Source organism: Salmo salar, chromosome ssa14 (genome assembly GCF_905237065.1).
Source record: "Salmo salar chromosome ssa14, Ssal_v3.1, whole genome shotgun sequence".
Classification (NCBI taxonomy): Eukaryota; Metazoa; Chordata; class Actinopteri; order Salmoniformes; family Salmonidae; genus Salmo; species Salmo salar.
Genome location: NC_059455.1, coordinates 10,099,387 through 10,115,669, shown reverse-complemented (window position 1 = coordinate 10,115,669; position 16,283 = coordinate 10,099,387). Strand labels below are relative to the sequence as shown.

General features: G+C 43.7%; 1 protein-coding gene across 1 annotated transcript; it reads right to left on the bottom strand.

Moving 5' to 3' along the window:
• Positions 1 to 4: 4 nt before the first annotated feature.
• kcnmb3 (potassium calcium-activated channel subfamily M regulatory beta subunit 3) lies at positions 5 to 15,789 on the bottom strand. The gene is made up of 4 exons (XM_014139448.2): positions 15,704 to 15,789; positions 3,961 to 4,164; positions 2,276 to 2,450; positions 5 to 832 (listed from the first exon to the last, which is right to left on the bottom strand). The coding sequence occupies exons 1-4, from the start codon at positions 15,787 to 15,789 to the stop codon at positions 437 to 439; spliced, it is 861 nt and encodes a 286-aa protein (XP_013994923.2). The 3' UTR covers positions 5 to 436.
• Positions 15,790 to 16,283: the final 494 nt, after the last annotated feature.

The window sequence follows — 16,283 nt, the reverse complement described above, 5'->3', positions numbered from 1 at the left end:
CTACATCATTTCAGCATTTGATACATTGTCAACAGAAATGCGGCTAGTGGATTAGAGTACCTGCTTTGAATAACCAGACCAGGAAAAAGGTACCTTCAAGTCAGCTTATTCAGCACAGGTGGTTGGTGCCAAGGGGCTAGTGGTAATGGCTGGAATGGTATTCCATTCGCTCAGTTCCAGCCATTATTACTATGAACCAGCCTCCACTACTATTCAGTCATACAGTAGGATTCCCTGCAGCCCTTGTGCATATCAATAAAAAAAAATCCAGGACAAAGTGGATAACGTAATTATTTCCTACTACATCAACCCATAGACTCCCTTCTGTACAGTGGGGATCACCTACACAGTATGTTATCTCCATGTCCTTTCACTGGATACATTCCAATACACATAGTACACTTGTTGCATATTGGAACACAGCCACTGTCAGCTATCACTTCACTGAGTCATCTTGCATAGGTGAGTGCTGTCCAGAGCCCGACCACCTAAGGGGCTGATAGAGTTTGCCTTGGGTATTTGTCATTGTTGTCAGCCTACCCCTTGCTGCCTCATTACCCAGCTCCATACAGAGGTGTGCCAGTCTCTGGTTGAGCTTCACCAGGCTCACCAGTAGAGCTCCCCCGCCCAGTATCATGCTGGGCCACAGCAGAGACCACAGGGCAAGGCCTAACGTGTACTTCCTCTTCAAAATGGTGTCCTCTGGGTATTTTCTGGGGTCGGAAAGACAACGCAACTCACTGCCTTGTGTCTCCTCCAAAGTGTTTTGGATTTTCTGCACTTCATCCACAAGGACTTTCCTGTCTACTTGACATTTGGGTATGTAGAAACACTGCAATGATAAGGGAAAAATAGTATACATATTTTGTTTATATTATCTAAGTCTGATATATATCATGACTTGCACGCATGACTAATGCACATAAGCTAAACACCAGTCACTCCGGATGGAAGCTTCTCCTTAATGACTGAAGCAAATTTCTCAAATTAGCGACATTCAGTCACTGGTGGCCTTTATTCTACAGTTGATGTCGGAAGTTTACATAAACGAGTTTTAATGACTCCAACCTAAGTGTATCAACCACTCCACAAATTTCTTGTTGACAAACTATAGTTTTGGCAAGTCGGTTAGGTCATCTACTTTGTGCATGGCACAAGTAATTTTTCCAACAATTGTTTACAGACAGATTATTTCACTTATAATTCACTGTATCACAATTCCAGTGGGTCAGAATTTTACATACACTAAGTTGTCTGCGCCTTTAAAAAGTTTGGAAAATTCCAGAAAATGATGTCATGGAACAGGTACAAAAGTATCTATATCCACATTAAAACGAGTACTATATCGACATAACCTGAAAGGCCGCTCAGCAAGGAAGAAGCCGCTGCTCCAAAACCACCATAAAAAAAACAGACTACGGTTTGCAACTGCACATGGGGACAAAGATCGTACTTTTTGGAGAAATGTCCTCTGGTCTGATGAAACAGAAATAGAACTGTTTGGCCATAATGACCATCGTTATGTTTGGGGGAAAAAGGGAGAGGCTTGCAAGCCAAAAAACACCATCCCAACCGTGAAGCACAGGGGTAACAGCATCATGTTGTGGGGGTGCTTTGCTGCAGAAGGGACTGGTGTACTTCACAAAATAGATGGCATCTGAAGATGGAAAATGTTGTGGCTATATTGAAGCAACATCTCAAGACATCAGTCAGGAAGTTAAAGCTTGGTCGCAAATGGGTCTTCCAAATGGACAATGACCCCAAGCAAACTTCCAAAGTTGTGGCAAAATGGCTTAAGGACAACAAAGTCAAAGTATTGGAGTGACCATCACAAAGCCCTGACCTCAATCCCATAGAAAATGTGTTGGCAGAACTGAAAAAGCGTGTGCGAGCAAGGAGGCCTACAAACCTGACTCAATTACACCAGCTCTGTCAGGAGGAATGGGCCAAAATTCACCCAACTTATTGTGGGAAGCTTGTGGAAGGCTACCTGAAACGTTTCACCCAAGTTAAACAATTTAAAGGCAATGCTACCAAATTCTAATTGAGTGTATGTAAACTTCTGACCCACTGGGAATGTGATGAAAGAAATAAAAGCTGAAATAAAGCATTCTCTTTACTATTATTCTGACATTTCACAATCTTAAAATAAAGTGGTGATCCTAACTGACCTAAGACAGGGAATTTATACTAGGATTAAATGTCAGGAATTGTGAAAAACTGAGTTTAAATGTATTTGGCTAAGGTGTATGTAAACTTCCGACTTCAACTGTACCTCAAGGTTGAGGAGTACAGACTCTTCATCGTAGTGTAGGCGAGCCTTCTGTCCAGAGGTACTGAGGTTGACCAGAACCCTCAGGCATGGGGCAGTGCTGACCCCTCTGCAGTTGGCCCACTCATCCAGAACATCAACCTGGACCAGCAAGCAGCTGGCCTCCTCATGCCAGTCACTGAAACCATCAGCAGTTGATGAGAAGCAGTTGTGTAAAGTACTTAAGTAAATATACTTTAAAGTACTGCTTACATCATTTTTTTTATAAGTATCTGTACTTTACTATTTATATTTTTTACAACTTTTCATTTTACTTCACTACATTCCGAAAGAAAATTTACTTTTTACTCCATAAATTTTACCTGACACCCAAAACTACTCGTTCAATTTTGAATGCTTAGCAGGACAGGAAAATGGTCCAATTCACACACTTACAGTATCAAGAGAACATCCCTGGTCATCCCTACTGCCTCTGATCTGGCAGACTCACTAAACACAAACGCTTTATTTGTAAATGGCGTCTGAGTGGGCCCCAGCTATCCATACATTTTACAAACAAGAAAATTGTGCCTTCAGGTTTGCTTAATATAAGGAATTTTAAATTATTTATACTTTTACATTTGGCACTTAATTACATTTCAGACCAAATACTTTTAGACTTTTACTCAAGTAGTATTTTACTGGGTGATGTTTACTTTTACTTGAGTCATCTTCTGATAAGTTATCTTTACTTTTACTCAAGTATGACAATTGGGTACTTTTTCCACCACTGATGATAAGTTATGGTAACACTGTAGCTGTCCTTATGCATGCATTCATAACACCTTTATAACAGCTATATAACATAACATTTGTCATAAGCTGTTATAAGTTGTCATAACTAGTTATGAGGAACCCCACATTATTTTATAAAACGAGTTATAATTGGTTTATTGATGACTGTTCATACTGTTGTCATACTGATGGTTGTCTCATTGTCAAAATAAATACAAATCAGTACATCTATACTCCCCTTTGCCCATATTTCTTAGAGATCCTTTAAATGGTTAAGTTTTCTGATACTCTCAACTCATCCTATGGTATAAGCAAATTCATAACTGTTTTATAACACCTCAAATGAATGTCAATTTACTTAGTGTCTGTGCACACTTTATAAGGGTATATGACATGGTTATGGTGCCCATTATTCCATTCAATGTAATAATGTGACACAGAGGTTGGTAAATTAAATGATAACCTGATATAACATCTTGTATGTAGACTATGTAATAGCAGTTGTTATTAACAGTTTCCCTTAGAGCATATGACAACAGTATGAAATGTCACCTATAACACCAATTATAACTAGTTTTATAACATCATGTGGGGTTTCTCATAACTAGTTACAACATTTTCTGACAACTTATGACAAATGTTATGTTTTCCATAGCTGTTATAAAGGCGTTATGAATGCATGCACAAGGACACCTACAGTAGTGTTACTGAAGTTATCTTACATTATTGGCTATCTTGCATTAACTCAAATTCTTCGACTTTGAAGATGATCATAAGGTACAGTACAGTCATCTCCTACGAATTCAGCCCAGATGATTTTGTAAGTGTACAAAACCACCAGCTCTCTGTGTCCACTCACCAGATAGCGATTCTGCTCCATATATAAACGTCTTATTGACAGAGGCCTCCCTTACCTGTTTAGGTGGGGTTTAACCAGAGTGATCCCAATCAGAAAGTACATGAGCACAGAAAAGGCCATCATGGTGAAGCCCAGGAGCATGGCTCTGTCCTCCCCCACACTGGAGGCCGTTACCTGGGCCTTGGCCCTCTCCCCTCCGCGCCCGTACCCTCCTCTCCACCACACCTGCTCCCTCGCCGCCAACGGGTGGAGGATCTCCCTTTGTCATAGGCACACACATACATGCACATGAATGAATGCACACACACCAATGAACACACACACACACCAATGAACACACACACATGCTCATGAATGAACACACATATATGGATGCCCTGAAGCCCAAGGCAAAAAAAAAGTAATATTGTTTGAACGACTTACTCTTTTTTTACTAAGTCATTCAAATGAGATAAAGTCGTTTGAACGAGATACTAAGTCATTTGAATTACTTCTATTGTTCATTCTACTTAATTGTTATTTTGTCTAATTAGGCCTCATTTGTTATGCAGCGCCAGTTGTGCTTGTCAGACCGTTGCTGCAGCCATTCATTCACTCCATCCAATGATATGATTATTAATTGACAATTCTTTGATAGGGCTGCTTTTGAATGCCAGAGTGTGTATGTGAGCCAACAAGATCTCATGGTTTTACCAGTCTGACTTCAGATTCTGACATTTATACACGTTTCTCCAAATGTCAAATTTCTACGTTTCTCCAAACGTCACATTTCAAAGTGTTTTTGACACCCTGGCTTGCTCCTCCTGCTGAGCATTGTCCTTCATTAATTCTGAATGCTTAATTTAAGGGTTAAGGTTTTGGATAGGGTTAAAACAGAAACAACTATACACTTTCATGTTTACATATTGATTCCGAATGGTTAAGTTGATACAAGATGGCGCCAACAGACAACTTTGCAGTTTTGTTCTTTTTTTTGTTGTTGTGTTTTGTCTTATTTTATTTGCTCAGAACGTTTCTGGTATCATCTCCTACAACCAACAAGAACTCCTGAACATTAGATCGGCGATCACGCCTCAAATTTGAGTTCCCTGGACACAACCCTTTATTTGGATTTCCCGAAAGCGGTACCATCCATCCCGGGCATTCTACCAAAACGTCACCACCAGAGGAGAGGAAGGAGGGCATGTATCCTAGTCAGGCTCAGAAAGAGAGCAAACCACCCAGTATATTACTTACTAATGTACAATCTCTGGACAATAAGGTAGACTAGCTCAGGGCGAGGATCTCCTTTCAGAGAGACAAGGGACTGTAACATAATCTGTTTTATGGAAATGTATCTCTCTTCCTTGATTTTGTCTCCATCCATCCAACCAACCAACCAACCAGGTTCTCTGTCCGTCGCGCAGAGAGAAAGAAAGAACACTCCGGGGAAAATAAGGGCATAGGGGTATATTTCACGATTAAAAACATACAGGAACTCAGGTCCTTTTGTTCTCCTGATCTTGCATTCCTTACCATCAAATACCGACCCCATTACCTCCCATAGTAATTTTCAGCTGTTGGCATTTAAGGTACTTTGACAAGACTGGAAAACCCATTTCCCGAGGCCGCATTTGTCGTCACTGGGGACTTTAATAAGAAAAAACCGGAGAAAGCCCTTCCGAAGTTCTACCAACATGTCTCCTGTGCTACAAGAGAGGACACTTGACCATTGTTATTCTCCCTTCGGGGAAGGCTACAAGGTGGAGTTCCCCCGTCATCCCTTCAGCAAATCAGATCACGCCTCCATCCTGCTGCTCCCAGCCTATGGGCAGAAATTAAAACAGAAAGCGCCCATGGTAAGGTATATCCATCAGTGGAAGGGCCAATCGGAATATATGCTATAGGACTGTTTTGATCACGTGGACCAGGATATGTTCTGGGTCGCCTCTAGGAATAACATTGACGATTACACTGACCCCGTCACTGGGTTCATCAGTAAGTGCATGTTGTTCTTACAGTGATGATCAGAACATATCCAAACCTAAAGCTGTGGATAGATGGCAGCATGTACAGGGACAAAGTGGAGTTGCAATTCAACGGCTCTGACACAAGACTCATGTGGCAGGGACGTCAGACAATCATGGATTATAAAGGGAAAACCAACCATGTCACTGATACCTCACTCCCAGATAAGCTGAACACCTTCTTTGGTCGCATCCAAAGCCGCGTCCTCATGCGCAGAGAAGCTGGCTGGAGTGTTTATGGACATATTCAATCTCTCCCTGTCCCATTCTGTTGTCCCCAATTGCTTTAAGATGTCCATCATTGTTCCGGTACCCAAGCAAAGGTAACTGAGCTAAATGACTAAGCCCTGTAGCACTCACTTCGGTCACCATGAAGTAATTTGAAAGGGTAATCAAGGACCATATCACCTACAACTTACCTGACACCCTAGGTCCACTACAATTCGCATACCTGAACGCCGTTCCTGGACTGGGCATCGGTGCAAAGGAGGACTCCGGCCATGGAGCTGGGTTGGACGCCGTGCCTGGACTGGGCACCGGCGCAGAGGAAGGCTCCTGCCATGGAGCGGGACTGGACACCGTGCCTGGACTCTCCGGACCATTGACCGTCACTGGAAGCTCCGGGCTGTTGACCTTCCCGGGAAGCTCCGGGCCGTTGAGCGTCCCTGGAAGCTCCGGACCGTGGACCGTCGCAGGAGGTTCCAGACCGTGGACCGTCGCAGGAGGTTCCGGACCATGGGCCATTGCAGGAGCTTCCGGACTGTGGACCGTCGCAGGAGGTTCCGGACTGTGCACCGTCGCCGGAAGCTCTGGACTGTGAACCATCGCTGGAAGCTCTGGACTGTGAATGCACACTGGAGGCCTAGTGCGTGCAGCCGGTACATGTGTCACCGGACTGGTGACACGCACTTCAGGGCGAGTGCGATGAGCAGGCACAGGACATACCGGACTGGGGCCGCGCACTTCAGGGCAAGTGCGAGGAGGAGACACAGGACGTACCGGACTGGGGAGGCGCACTAGAGGCCAGAAGCGTGGAACCGGCCAAGGTTGCACCAGACTGCTAACCGGATCTTCTGGTCGGATGTTGAGCAGAACACACTTGCACAAGATCTCTCTCATCTCTCTCTCTCCCCCAACTTCCCCATTGCCTTCCTGACGGTCTCTGGCTCTTCAGGGCGAGTGCAGGGAGCAGGCACATGATGTACCGGGCTGGGGAGGCGCACTGGAGATCTGGTGCGTGGAGCCGGCACAGATGGCACCGGACTGATGACACAATCTTCAGCCCGCCTGCGCTGCGGCCTACTCTTCGCCAACATCATTCTCCGATATCCTTCTTCACATTGCTCCATCGACTCCCAGGCGGGCTCTGGCTCTCTCCTTGGGTCGACCGACCACTTCTCTATCGCCTGCTCCATGTGCTCTGGCTCTTCCCGCGGCTCAGCCGGCCACCCCTTGTGCCCCCCCCCCAAAAAAATGATTGGGGTTGTCCTTGGGCTTTCTGTGGCCGCGAACCCTGGCGTCGTCACTGTCCTCCATTATTATCTTCCGTCTGCCGCCAAGGGTTTCGCATCCACCCATCCTTTCTTCCCATGTCCAAAACTCCTTTACCTCGTGGATACGCTGCTTGGTCCTCTTTTGGTGGGATATTCTGTCACGATCTTGGAAATGAGCAGACCAAGGAGCAGTGGATGTTGAGTTCCACATATTTATTACAAAGTGAAACTTTAAGCAAAAGCAAATAAATCAATAAACGAACAACGAAACGTGACTACGTGGTGCACATGCACAAACACAAAACAAACAATCAATATCCCATAAAACACAAGTGGGGAAATGGCTACCTAAATATGGTTCCCAATCAGAGGCAATGATAAACAGCTGCCTCTAATTGGGAACCACATTAGCACCAACATAGAAATAGATATACTAGATCAACCCCTAGTCACGCCCTGACCTACTACAGCATAGAGAACCAAGGTGCTCTCCATGGTCAGGGTGTGACAAACAGAGGATGTATTAACACAGCTTGATGAAGCTATTCGGAGTGCACCATGCGTAGCATTAGCTGTTAATGAATCTACTGCTGTGAGTGATAATGCCCAGCTTCTGGTGTATGTTCGATTTTACCACACAGAGAAGAAGGAATTCTGTGAAGACCTGTTAGGTGTAACACCACTCGAGACACATACAAGAGGAAAAAGACATATACATAGCCATAAAGGACATGCTGAGAAAGAGGGGCATAGATCTAAAACAAGTGATCTCTATCACCTCAGACGGGGCCCCTGCCATGACAGGAAGAGAGAGAGGAGCTGTGGCACGGCTGAAAGAGGACAACCCTGAACTCACAGCTTACCACTGCATCATTCATCAGTCCGTCCTGTGCGCCAATCTGTCAGAAGAGTATGCTGAAAGTGATGAATACAATGATGAAACTCATCCACTTCCTCAGGGCATCCTCATCTCATCAACATCGCCTGCTGAGAGAATTCCTGAAAGAAGTTGAGGCAAATGCAAATGACCTACTGCTGCACAACAACGTAAGCTGGGTGTTGGAACGCTTTTGGTCCATTCGAAAGGAAATAACAGCTTTTCTAGTGCAGCTCAAGAGTCAGAAGGCAACAGTTTTCACTTTTTTTGCAAGACGAGAGCAAAATGGATATTGTTGCTTTTTTGGTAGACATTACACCTTAATGAGCTCAACGTGAAACTACAGGGCAAGAACAATTCAGTTTGTGATTTGATCTGATCTGTCCGCTCCTTCCAGAGGAAACTGGAAGTGTTCAAGGAAGTTCTTCAAGGAGACTGTGCACACTTCCCAAAAGCGCAGGAACAGATTCAGGGTGAGAGAGATGTTTCTCCTCATGTTGACTTCATAGATACGCTGATTGTAAACTTCAGAAATCACTTTGACAGCAGCTCCTTCTTCTAATTGAGAATCCATTCCTCATCACAGATGTCAGGGGATTTTCAAAGGAGGTGACACAGATCTTCAAGTGAGCACATGCTGGATCTCTACAGATGGAACAGATTGATCTGCAAGCAAATGTTGCACTAAGAGAGCACTTTCAACTAACTGATCATGACCCTTTCTGGCTGCAGGCTGTGTCTGAGACTGTGTTCCCTGGTCTAACATAAGTAGCACTACACACCTTGACCATGTCTGGCTCCACATACAGTTGTGAGTCTTCTTTCTCCACTATGAACATCATTAACAATAAGTACCGTTCTAGACTCACCAATGAGCACCACCATATATGTGCATGAGAATGACACGGACTCCATTCCAGCCAAGGTTCTAATTACTGGCAGGGCAAGCAAAAGCCCATTTCTCTCACTAAAGAAGTGAGATGGAAAAGTGAAGTGGGAGGAAAGATAAATATTAAACCTGTGGTTTCTTATTTGTTCAGAAATCAAAATCACTTTTTTCATAAACAGGCACTTTTGTTATTGTTTTGTGAAGATACAGTCTTGTTTTGCTTGCAATGAGAACATTTGTGATAGGCCTACTTTTATTTATGATTAGGCTGCATATTTATTTTACATTGAAAATGTGCAATGAATATTGTTGAAATGTTATTGAAATGTAGTACTTTGTTTATTAGCTACACATATACAAGAACTACATATTCCCCCAAATCATAGCGCACGTTAGACATTTTAATGGCTTGGACCTTTGGGGGGAGAAAATGTTAAGTCACTGGACCTTTTTGAATTCTAATTGTGCACCCCTGGGCCAGGCCTAATAGATTTATTTCTCAACTTTCCTAATATTAAGCACATTGCTTTGCAACTGGAGTAGCCTACCTGGCTGGCAGGAAAATGAACCTCTGGTAAGCATCCTACAGTGCCTACTGATGACGTCTTTTTTTCCCCCATGCCCCCGTTCCGACAGGTGCATGATAACGGCCCATTCTAAATCAAAACTAATTTCACACATATATCATTGATTATATGTAAAGACAAGATCAAATTGATAATAGTCTGACGGGTGAGAATACTATCAGTTATAAATGATGCCCAGCATTTACAGTCTAAAGCAAGAAACAGCGCATTCATTTATTTTGCTTCTTTTTCAAATCGTAGGCCCATGCATTATGTAACCTAGCCCATAGGCCTAGATGTTTCATAAGGTTTGTATCACAACTAAAGTGGCCAAATAACTTTAAGTGTAGCCTATAGTCCTAGGACCCCTGGAACAGAGTTAATGGTTATAGGAGGAAGGTATATCATGTGTGCAATTAAGCTTGGAATGTGTTGAGTGCATGGAAGCGATTACATGTGGCAGGCATTGATAAGGGGAGAGAGCCATGGATTAGTGATGGAGGGGGTCAGGTCACCTTAAGGGAGAAAGAAAAGTTCATGGCCCGTATCACTAGTGTCCTGCCTAGCAGTAAAGAACGATGTTTGTACAGATGGGTAGGAGGAGACAGCCTATGAGGAACGGTTAAATATCAGTACTAGTGTGAAAATGTATTTGTCTAATGCAGCTGTATTGATCCTCTGGGAAGAATAAACTTGGTTAAGCTTTCATAATGTCTGTTGAGTTTTTTACTCTGAGAATTAGAACCTAACACTAGTGAAACTTGTGCAGTCATTGCACAATCGCAAAAATGTCTAAAAACCTGTTTTTGCCTTGGGGTATTGTGTGTAAATTGATGAGGATTTTCTTATTTTTTTAATTCATTTTAGAATAAGGGTGTAAAGTAACAACATTTTGAAAAAGTCAAGGGGTCTGAATACTTTCTGAATGCACCGTATATAAACTGAGTGTACAAAACATTAAGAGCACCTTTCTGATAGAGTACTGAGTTGTACCCTCCCTCTCTTGCCTTCAGAACAGCCTCAACTCTACAAGGTGTCGAAAGCATTCCACAGGGATGCTGGCCCATATTGACTCTAATGCTTCCCACAGTTGTGTTATGTTGGCTGGATGTCCTTTGGGTGGTGGACCATTCTTGATACACACGGGAAACTGTTGAGCGTGAAAATCCCGGCAGCGTTGTAGTTCTTGACACAAACCGGTGCGCCTGGCACCTACTACCATACCCGGTGCAATGGCACATTCACCCTCTGAATGGCACTTACACAATCCATCACTCAATTGTCTCAACGCATAAAAATCTTCTTTAAGTTGTCTTCTCCCCTATCTCTACACTGATTGAAGTGGATTTAACAATTGTCATCAATAAGGGTTCATAGCTTTCACCTGGATCCACCTGGTCAGTCTATGTCATGGAAAAAGCAGGTGTTCTTAATGTTTTGTACACTCAGTGTATATATTCCGGACACTGACATTGCTCGTTCTGATATTGGTAAACTATTTGGATTATGTGTGTATTGTTATTGTATTGCTAGATGTTACTTAACTATTGGATATTAAAAAAACATACGCATCTTGTAACGGCTGTCGTGAGAGAGAGTAGACCAAGGTGCAGCGGAGTTAGTGTTCATCTTGACATTTAATTCAAACAAAGAGAACACTATACAAAAAAAACAGGAAAACCGACAGCCAAACAGTACTGACAGGAAACACACTGAACAGAAACAATTACCCACAAAACCCAAAGGAAAAACATGCTCCTCATGTGTGACTCCCAATCAGCAACAACGAGCTTCAGAGAAAAAGGAACATAGAAAAAGGAACATAGAACGCCCACCCAATGTAGCACACTGGCCTAACAAAAATAAAGAACAAAAACCCCTCTCTATGGCCAGGGCGTTACACATCTACAAATCTATGTACACGACCAATAAACTTTGATTTGATTTAAGGCTTAAAGGGCAAATCTGCCACTTTTCAACTTCATATTCATTATCTCCAGCACCAAACCAGTGTCTACATACGGCGCATTAGGAAAGTATTCAGACCCTTTGACTTTTTCCACATTTTGTTAAGTTACAGCCTTATGCTAAAATGTATTACATATTTTTTTCCCCTCATCAATCTACACACAATACCCCATAATGACAAGGCGAAAAAAAGGTTTTTACAAATCTTTGCAAATGTATTAAAAAATAACAGAAATACCTTATTTACATAAGTATTCAGACCCTTTGCTATAAGACTCAAAATTGATCTCCGGTGCATCCTGTTTCCATTGATCATCCTTGAGATGTTTGTTGATTGGAGTCTACCTGTGGTAAATTCTATTGATTGGAAAGGCACACACCTGTCTATACAAGGTCCCACAGTTAACAGTGCATGTCAGAGCAAAAACCAAGCCATGAGGTTGAAGGAGTTGTCCATAGAGCTCCGAGACAGGATTGTGTCAAGGCACAGATTTGGGGAAGGGTACCAAAGGATTTTTGCAGCATTGAAGGTCCCCGAGAACACAGTGGCCTCCATCATTCTTAAATGGAAGAAGTTTGTAACCACCAAGACTCTTCCAAGAGCTGGCTGCCTGGCCAAACCTTGCAATCGGGGGAGAAGGGCCTTGGTCAGGGAGGTAACCAACAACCCGATGGTCACTCTGACAGAGCTCTGGAGTTCCTCTGTGGAGATGGGAGAACCTTCCAGAAGGACAACCATCTCTACAGCACTCCACCAATCAGGCCGTTATAGTAGAATGGCCAGACGGAAGCCACTCCTCAGTAAAAAAGGCACATGACAGCCCGCTTGGAGTTTGCCGAAAGCCACCTAAAGGACTAGATTCTCTGGTCTGATGAAACCAAGATTGAACTCTTTGGCCTGAATGCCAAGCGTCCCATCTGGAGGAAACCTGGCATCATTCCTACTGTGATGCATAATGGTGGCAGCCTCATGCAGTGGGAGTGTTTTTCAGCGGCAGGGACTGGGAGACTAGTCAGGTTTGAGGGAAAGATGAATGGAGAAAAGTACAGAGAGATCCTTGATGAAAACCTGCTCCAGAGCGCTAAAGACCTCAGATTGGGGCAAAGGTTCACCTTCCAACAGGACAACGACCCTAAGCACACAGCCAAGACAACACAGGAGTGGCATCGGGACAAGTCTCTGAATGTCCTTGAGTGGCTCAGCCAGAGCCCTGGCTTGAACCCGATTGAACATCTCCGGAGAGACCTGAGAATAGCTGTGCAGCGTTGCTCCCTATCCAACCTGACAGAGCTTGAGAGGATCTGGAGAGAAGAAACTCCCCAAATACAGGTGTGTCAAGCTTGTAGCGTCATACACAAGAGGACTCGAGGCTGTAATCGCTGCCAAAGGTGCTTCAACAAAGTACTGAGTAAAGGGTCTGAATACTTATGTAAGTGTGATATTTCAGTCTTATATTTTTAATACATTTGCAAACATTTCTAAAAAACATGGGGTATTTTGTCTAGATTGCTCCTCAATTTAAAAGAAAAATCAATTTTAGAATAACAAAATGTGGAAAAAGTCAAGGGGTCTGAATACTTTCCGAATGCACTGTATGTGAGAACGCCGCGTTTCTATGATCTGTGGTTAAATAGATAAGAAGAAAGGACCTAAAAATGCTTCTCTGTGACATCCCAGGGTAGGATTAAAAGTACACGTTTCTAGCCAGAGTATTTTCTTGCTCCCTACATCACCTCGATTCTCATAGTGTTTAAAAATCACTGTTTATTTTTTTATTTTTTCACTTTTGATGATGTCATTGGGTAGAACTTTTTAACTACAAAACGTAGAAATGCGCCATTTTCACATAAACTCAGCAAAAAAAGAAACGTTCTCTCACTGTCAACTGCGTTTATTTTCAGCAAACTTAACATGTGTAAATATTTGTATGAACATAACAAGATTCAACAACTGAGACATAAACTGAACATGTTCCACAGACACGTGAGTGGGGGGGGGGGTCAAAATCAAAAGTAACAGTCAGTATCTGGTGTGGTCACCAGCTGCATGGCCCTAGCCCTCACCCTCCGATCCAACAGGTCCCAGACGTGCTCAATGGGATTGAGATCCGGGCTCTTCGCTGGCCATGGCAGAACACTGACATTCCTGTCTTGCAGGAAATCACACACAGAACGAGAAGTATGGCTGGTGGCATTGTCATGCTGGAGGTTCATGTCAGGATGAGCCTGCAGGAAGGGTACTACATGAGGGAGGAGGATGTCTTCCCTGTAACGCACAGCGTTGAGATCGCAGGCAATGACAACAAGCTCAGTCCGATGATGCTGTGACACACCGCCCCAGACCATGACGGTCCCTCCACCTCCAAATCGATCCCGCTCCAGAGTACAGGCCTCAGTGTAACGCTCATTCCTTCGACGATAAATGCGAATCCACCATCATCCCTGGTGAGACAAAACCGCAACTCGTCAGTGAAGAGCACTTTTTGCCAGTCCTGTCTGGTCCAGCGACGTTGGGTTTGTGCCCACAGGCGATGTTGTTGCCGGTGATATCTGGTGAGGACCTGCCTTACAACAGGCCTACAAGCCCTCAGTCCAGCCTCTCTCAGCCTATTGCGAACAGTCTGAGCACTGATGGAGGGATTGTGCGTTCCTGGTGTAACTCGGGCAGTTGTTGTTGCCATCCTGTACCTGTCCCGCAGGTGTGATGTTCGGATGTACCGATCCTGTGCAGGTGTTGTTACACGTGGTGTGCCACTGCGAGGACGATCAGCTGTCCGTCCTGCCTCCCTGTAGCGCTGTTTTAAGTGTCTCACAGTACGGACATTGCAATTTATTGCCCTGGCCACATCTGCAGTCCTCATGCCTCCTTGCAGCATGCCTAAGGCACGTTCACGCAGATGAGCAGGGACCCAGGGCATCTTTCTTTTGGTGTTTTTCAGAGTCAGTAGAAAGGCCTCTTTTGTGTCCTAAGTTTTCATAACTGTGACCTTAATTGCCTACCATCTGTAAGCTGTTAGTGTCTTAACAACCGTTCCACAGGTGCATGTTCATTAATTGTTTATGGTTCATTGAACAAGCATGAGAAACAGTGTTTAAACCCTTTACAATGAAGATCTGTGAAGTTATTTGGATTTTCACGAATTATCTTTGAAAGACATGGTCCTGAAAAAGGGACGTTTCTTTTTTTGCTGAGTTTATGTCGACATTGATATTGTGATAATGAAAATTAGGTTGAAAAGTGGCAGAATTGCCCTTTAAGGTTTGGGATAGTTGAGAATTCAAAGAGTCTACTTTATTTTATATTTTTTGCCTCGGCCTTCTGTACAGATAGGCACACACACTAAATTCCCCATAATTATGTTTGGAACAGGGAACTTTAATTCATGTTTTAAAACGGCAAAAAAATACTTGATTAGTCCGGCCATGCAATGCAGAAGTCATGGTAAAACTGTGTATGGTATTTTCATCTTCATCTTTTATCTATTGTTCTGATATGAGGGGGTCCCTGATGAATTTGCTATCACAAAGGGGGTCCTCGACGCAATAAAGTTTGGGAACCTCTGCTCTAATCTTATCATTTGGAGTCATCAGAATGATTACAGCGAGACGTTTGATGTACTCTGTGTTCCTTTACATTACCTTGTAACTTGTGGGATATAAAGTAGAGTGTAAATAATCGCTTGAGCGCATTAGGATAGACAGAACCACCACTCGAAACACTTTCTAGGAATTTTGCTTGTTTTCCCTGTAATAGGAAGTCTCACTTGCTGAAAGGAAGCTTTGATGTACAGTTTTGCTCACCCACCTTCCAGTTTCAGAAATTCCCACCCATTGTATCTTCAATTGAATTCAAAAACATTATTTAGGTAATCCCTAACCTATCTGGGACCAAGTTAGGGATTTCTTACAGATCTCTTCGTGCTGTCTTGCCAACTCTTAGGGTCATTGGCAAGACAGCACCAACAGATCTGGGATCAGTCTAGCTAACTTGTGTCTTACCGTGTCTGTCGCCTCCGTGCACCCTGCAGGTTGATGCTAATGGGGACGCTAAAAGACTTCCGAGGTGAGGCTGTGTTCAACAACATTCCTGCTTTTCAAACACTCCAACAACTTCCTGTAGTCTGGTTGCCTAGTGTTTGTCAACCTCCGGCCCAAGTACCAGCTCCGGTCCCTGGGATGATGCTCAGCAGTCCCTGAGATGTTCAGCTAGCTGATGCTGATTTTGTCTCTTTTTGTTGTGCTAGTTTAAATGTACGTTTTCCCCAAAGGAGGAAACAATCTAGCTTGCCGGTACTTGGCACTAAAAAAGGTTGAGAAAAGACTGTAGTAGCTTTTCCAATGGTCCTACAGCGTATTCTCATATCTTCTCCTCAGCTCTACTCTTTAATGAAGCAGCATGATGACTGTATGACGATGGCTCTATGTACTGACAGAGATATACTGGAGGGAATTCCCTGCGTTTGCCGTGCGCCAAGGCTAGAAGGTGAGCGTAAAACATCCTCCCCTCTCCTCTCCACCTGCTCCCAGGGGTTTCTATAGAAACAGCCAGGTAAGATGCTAATGACCTCCCATTGGACCC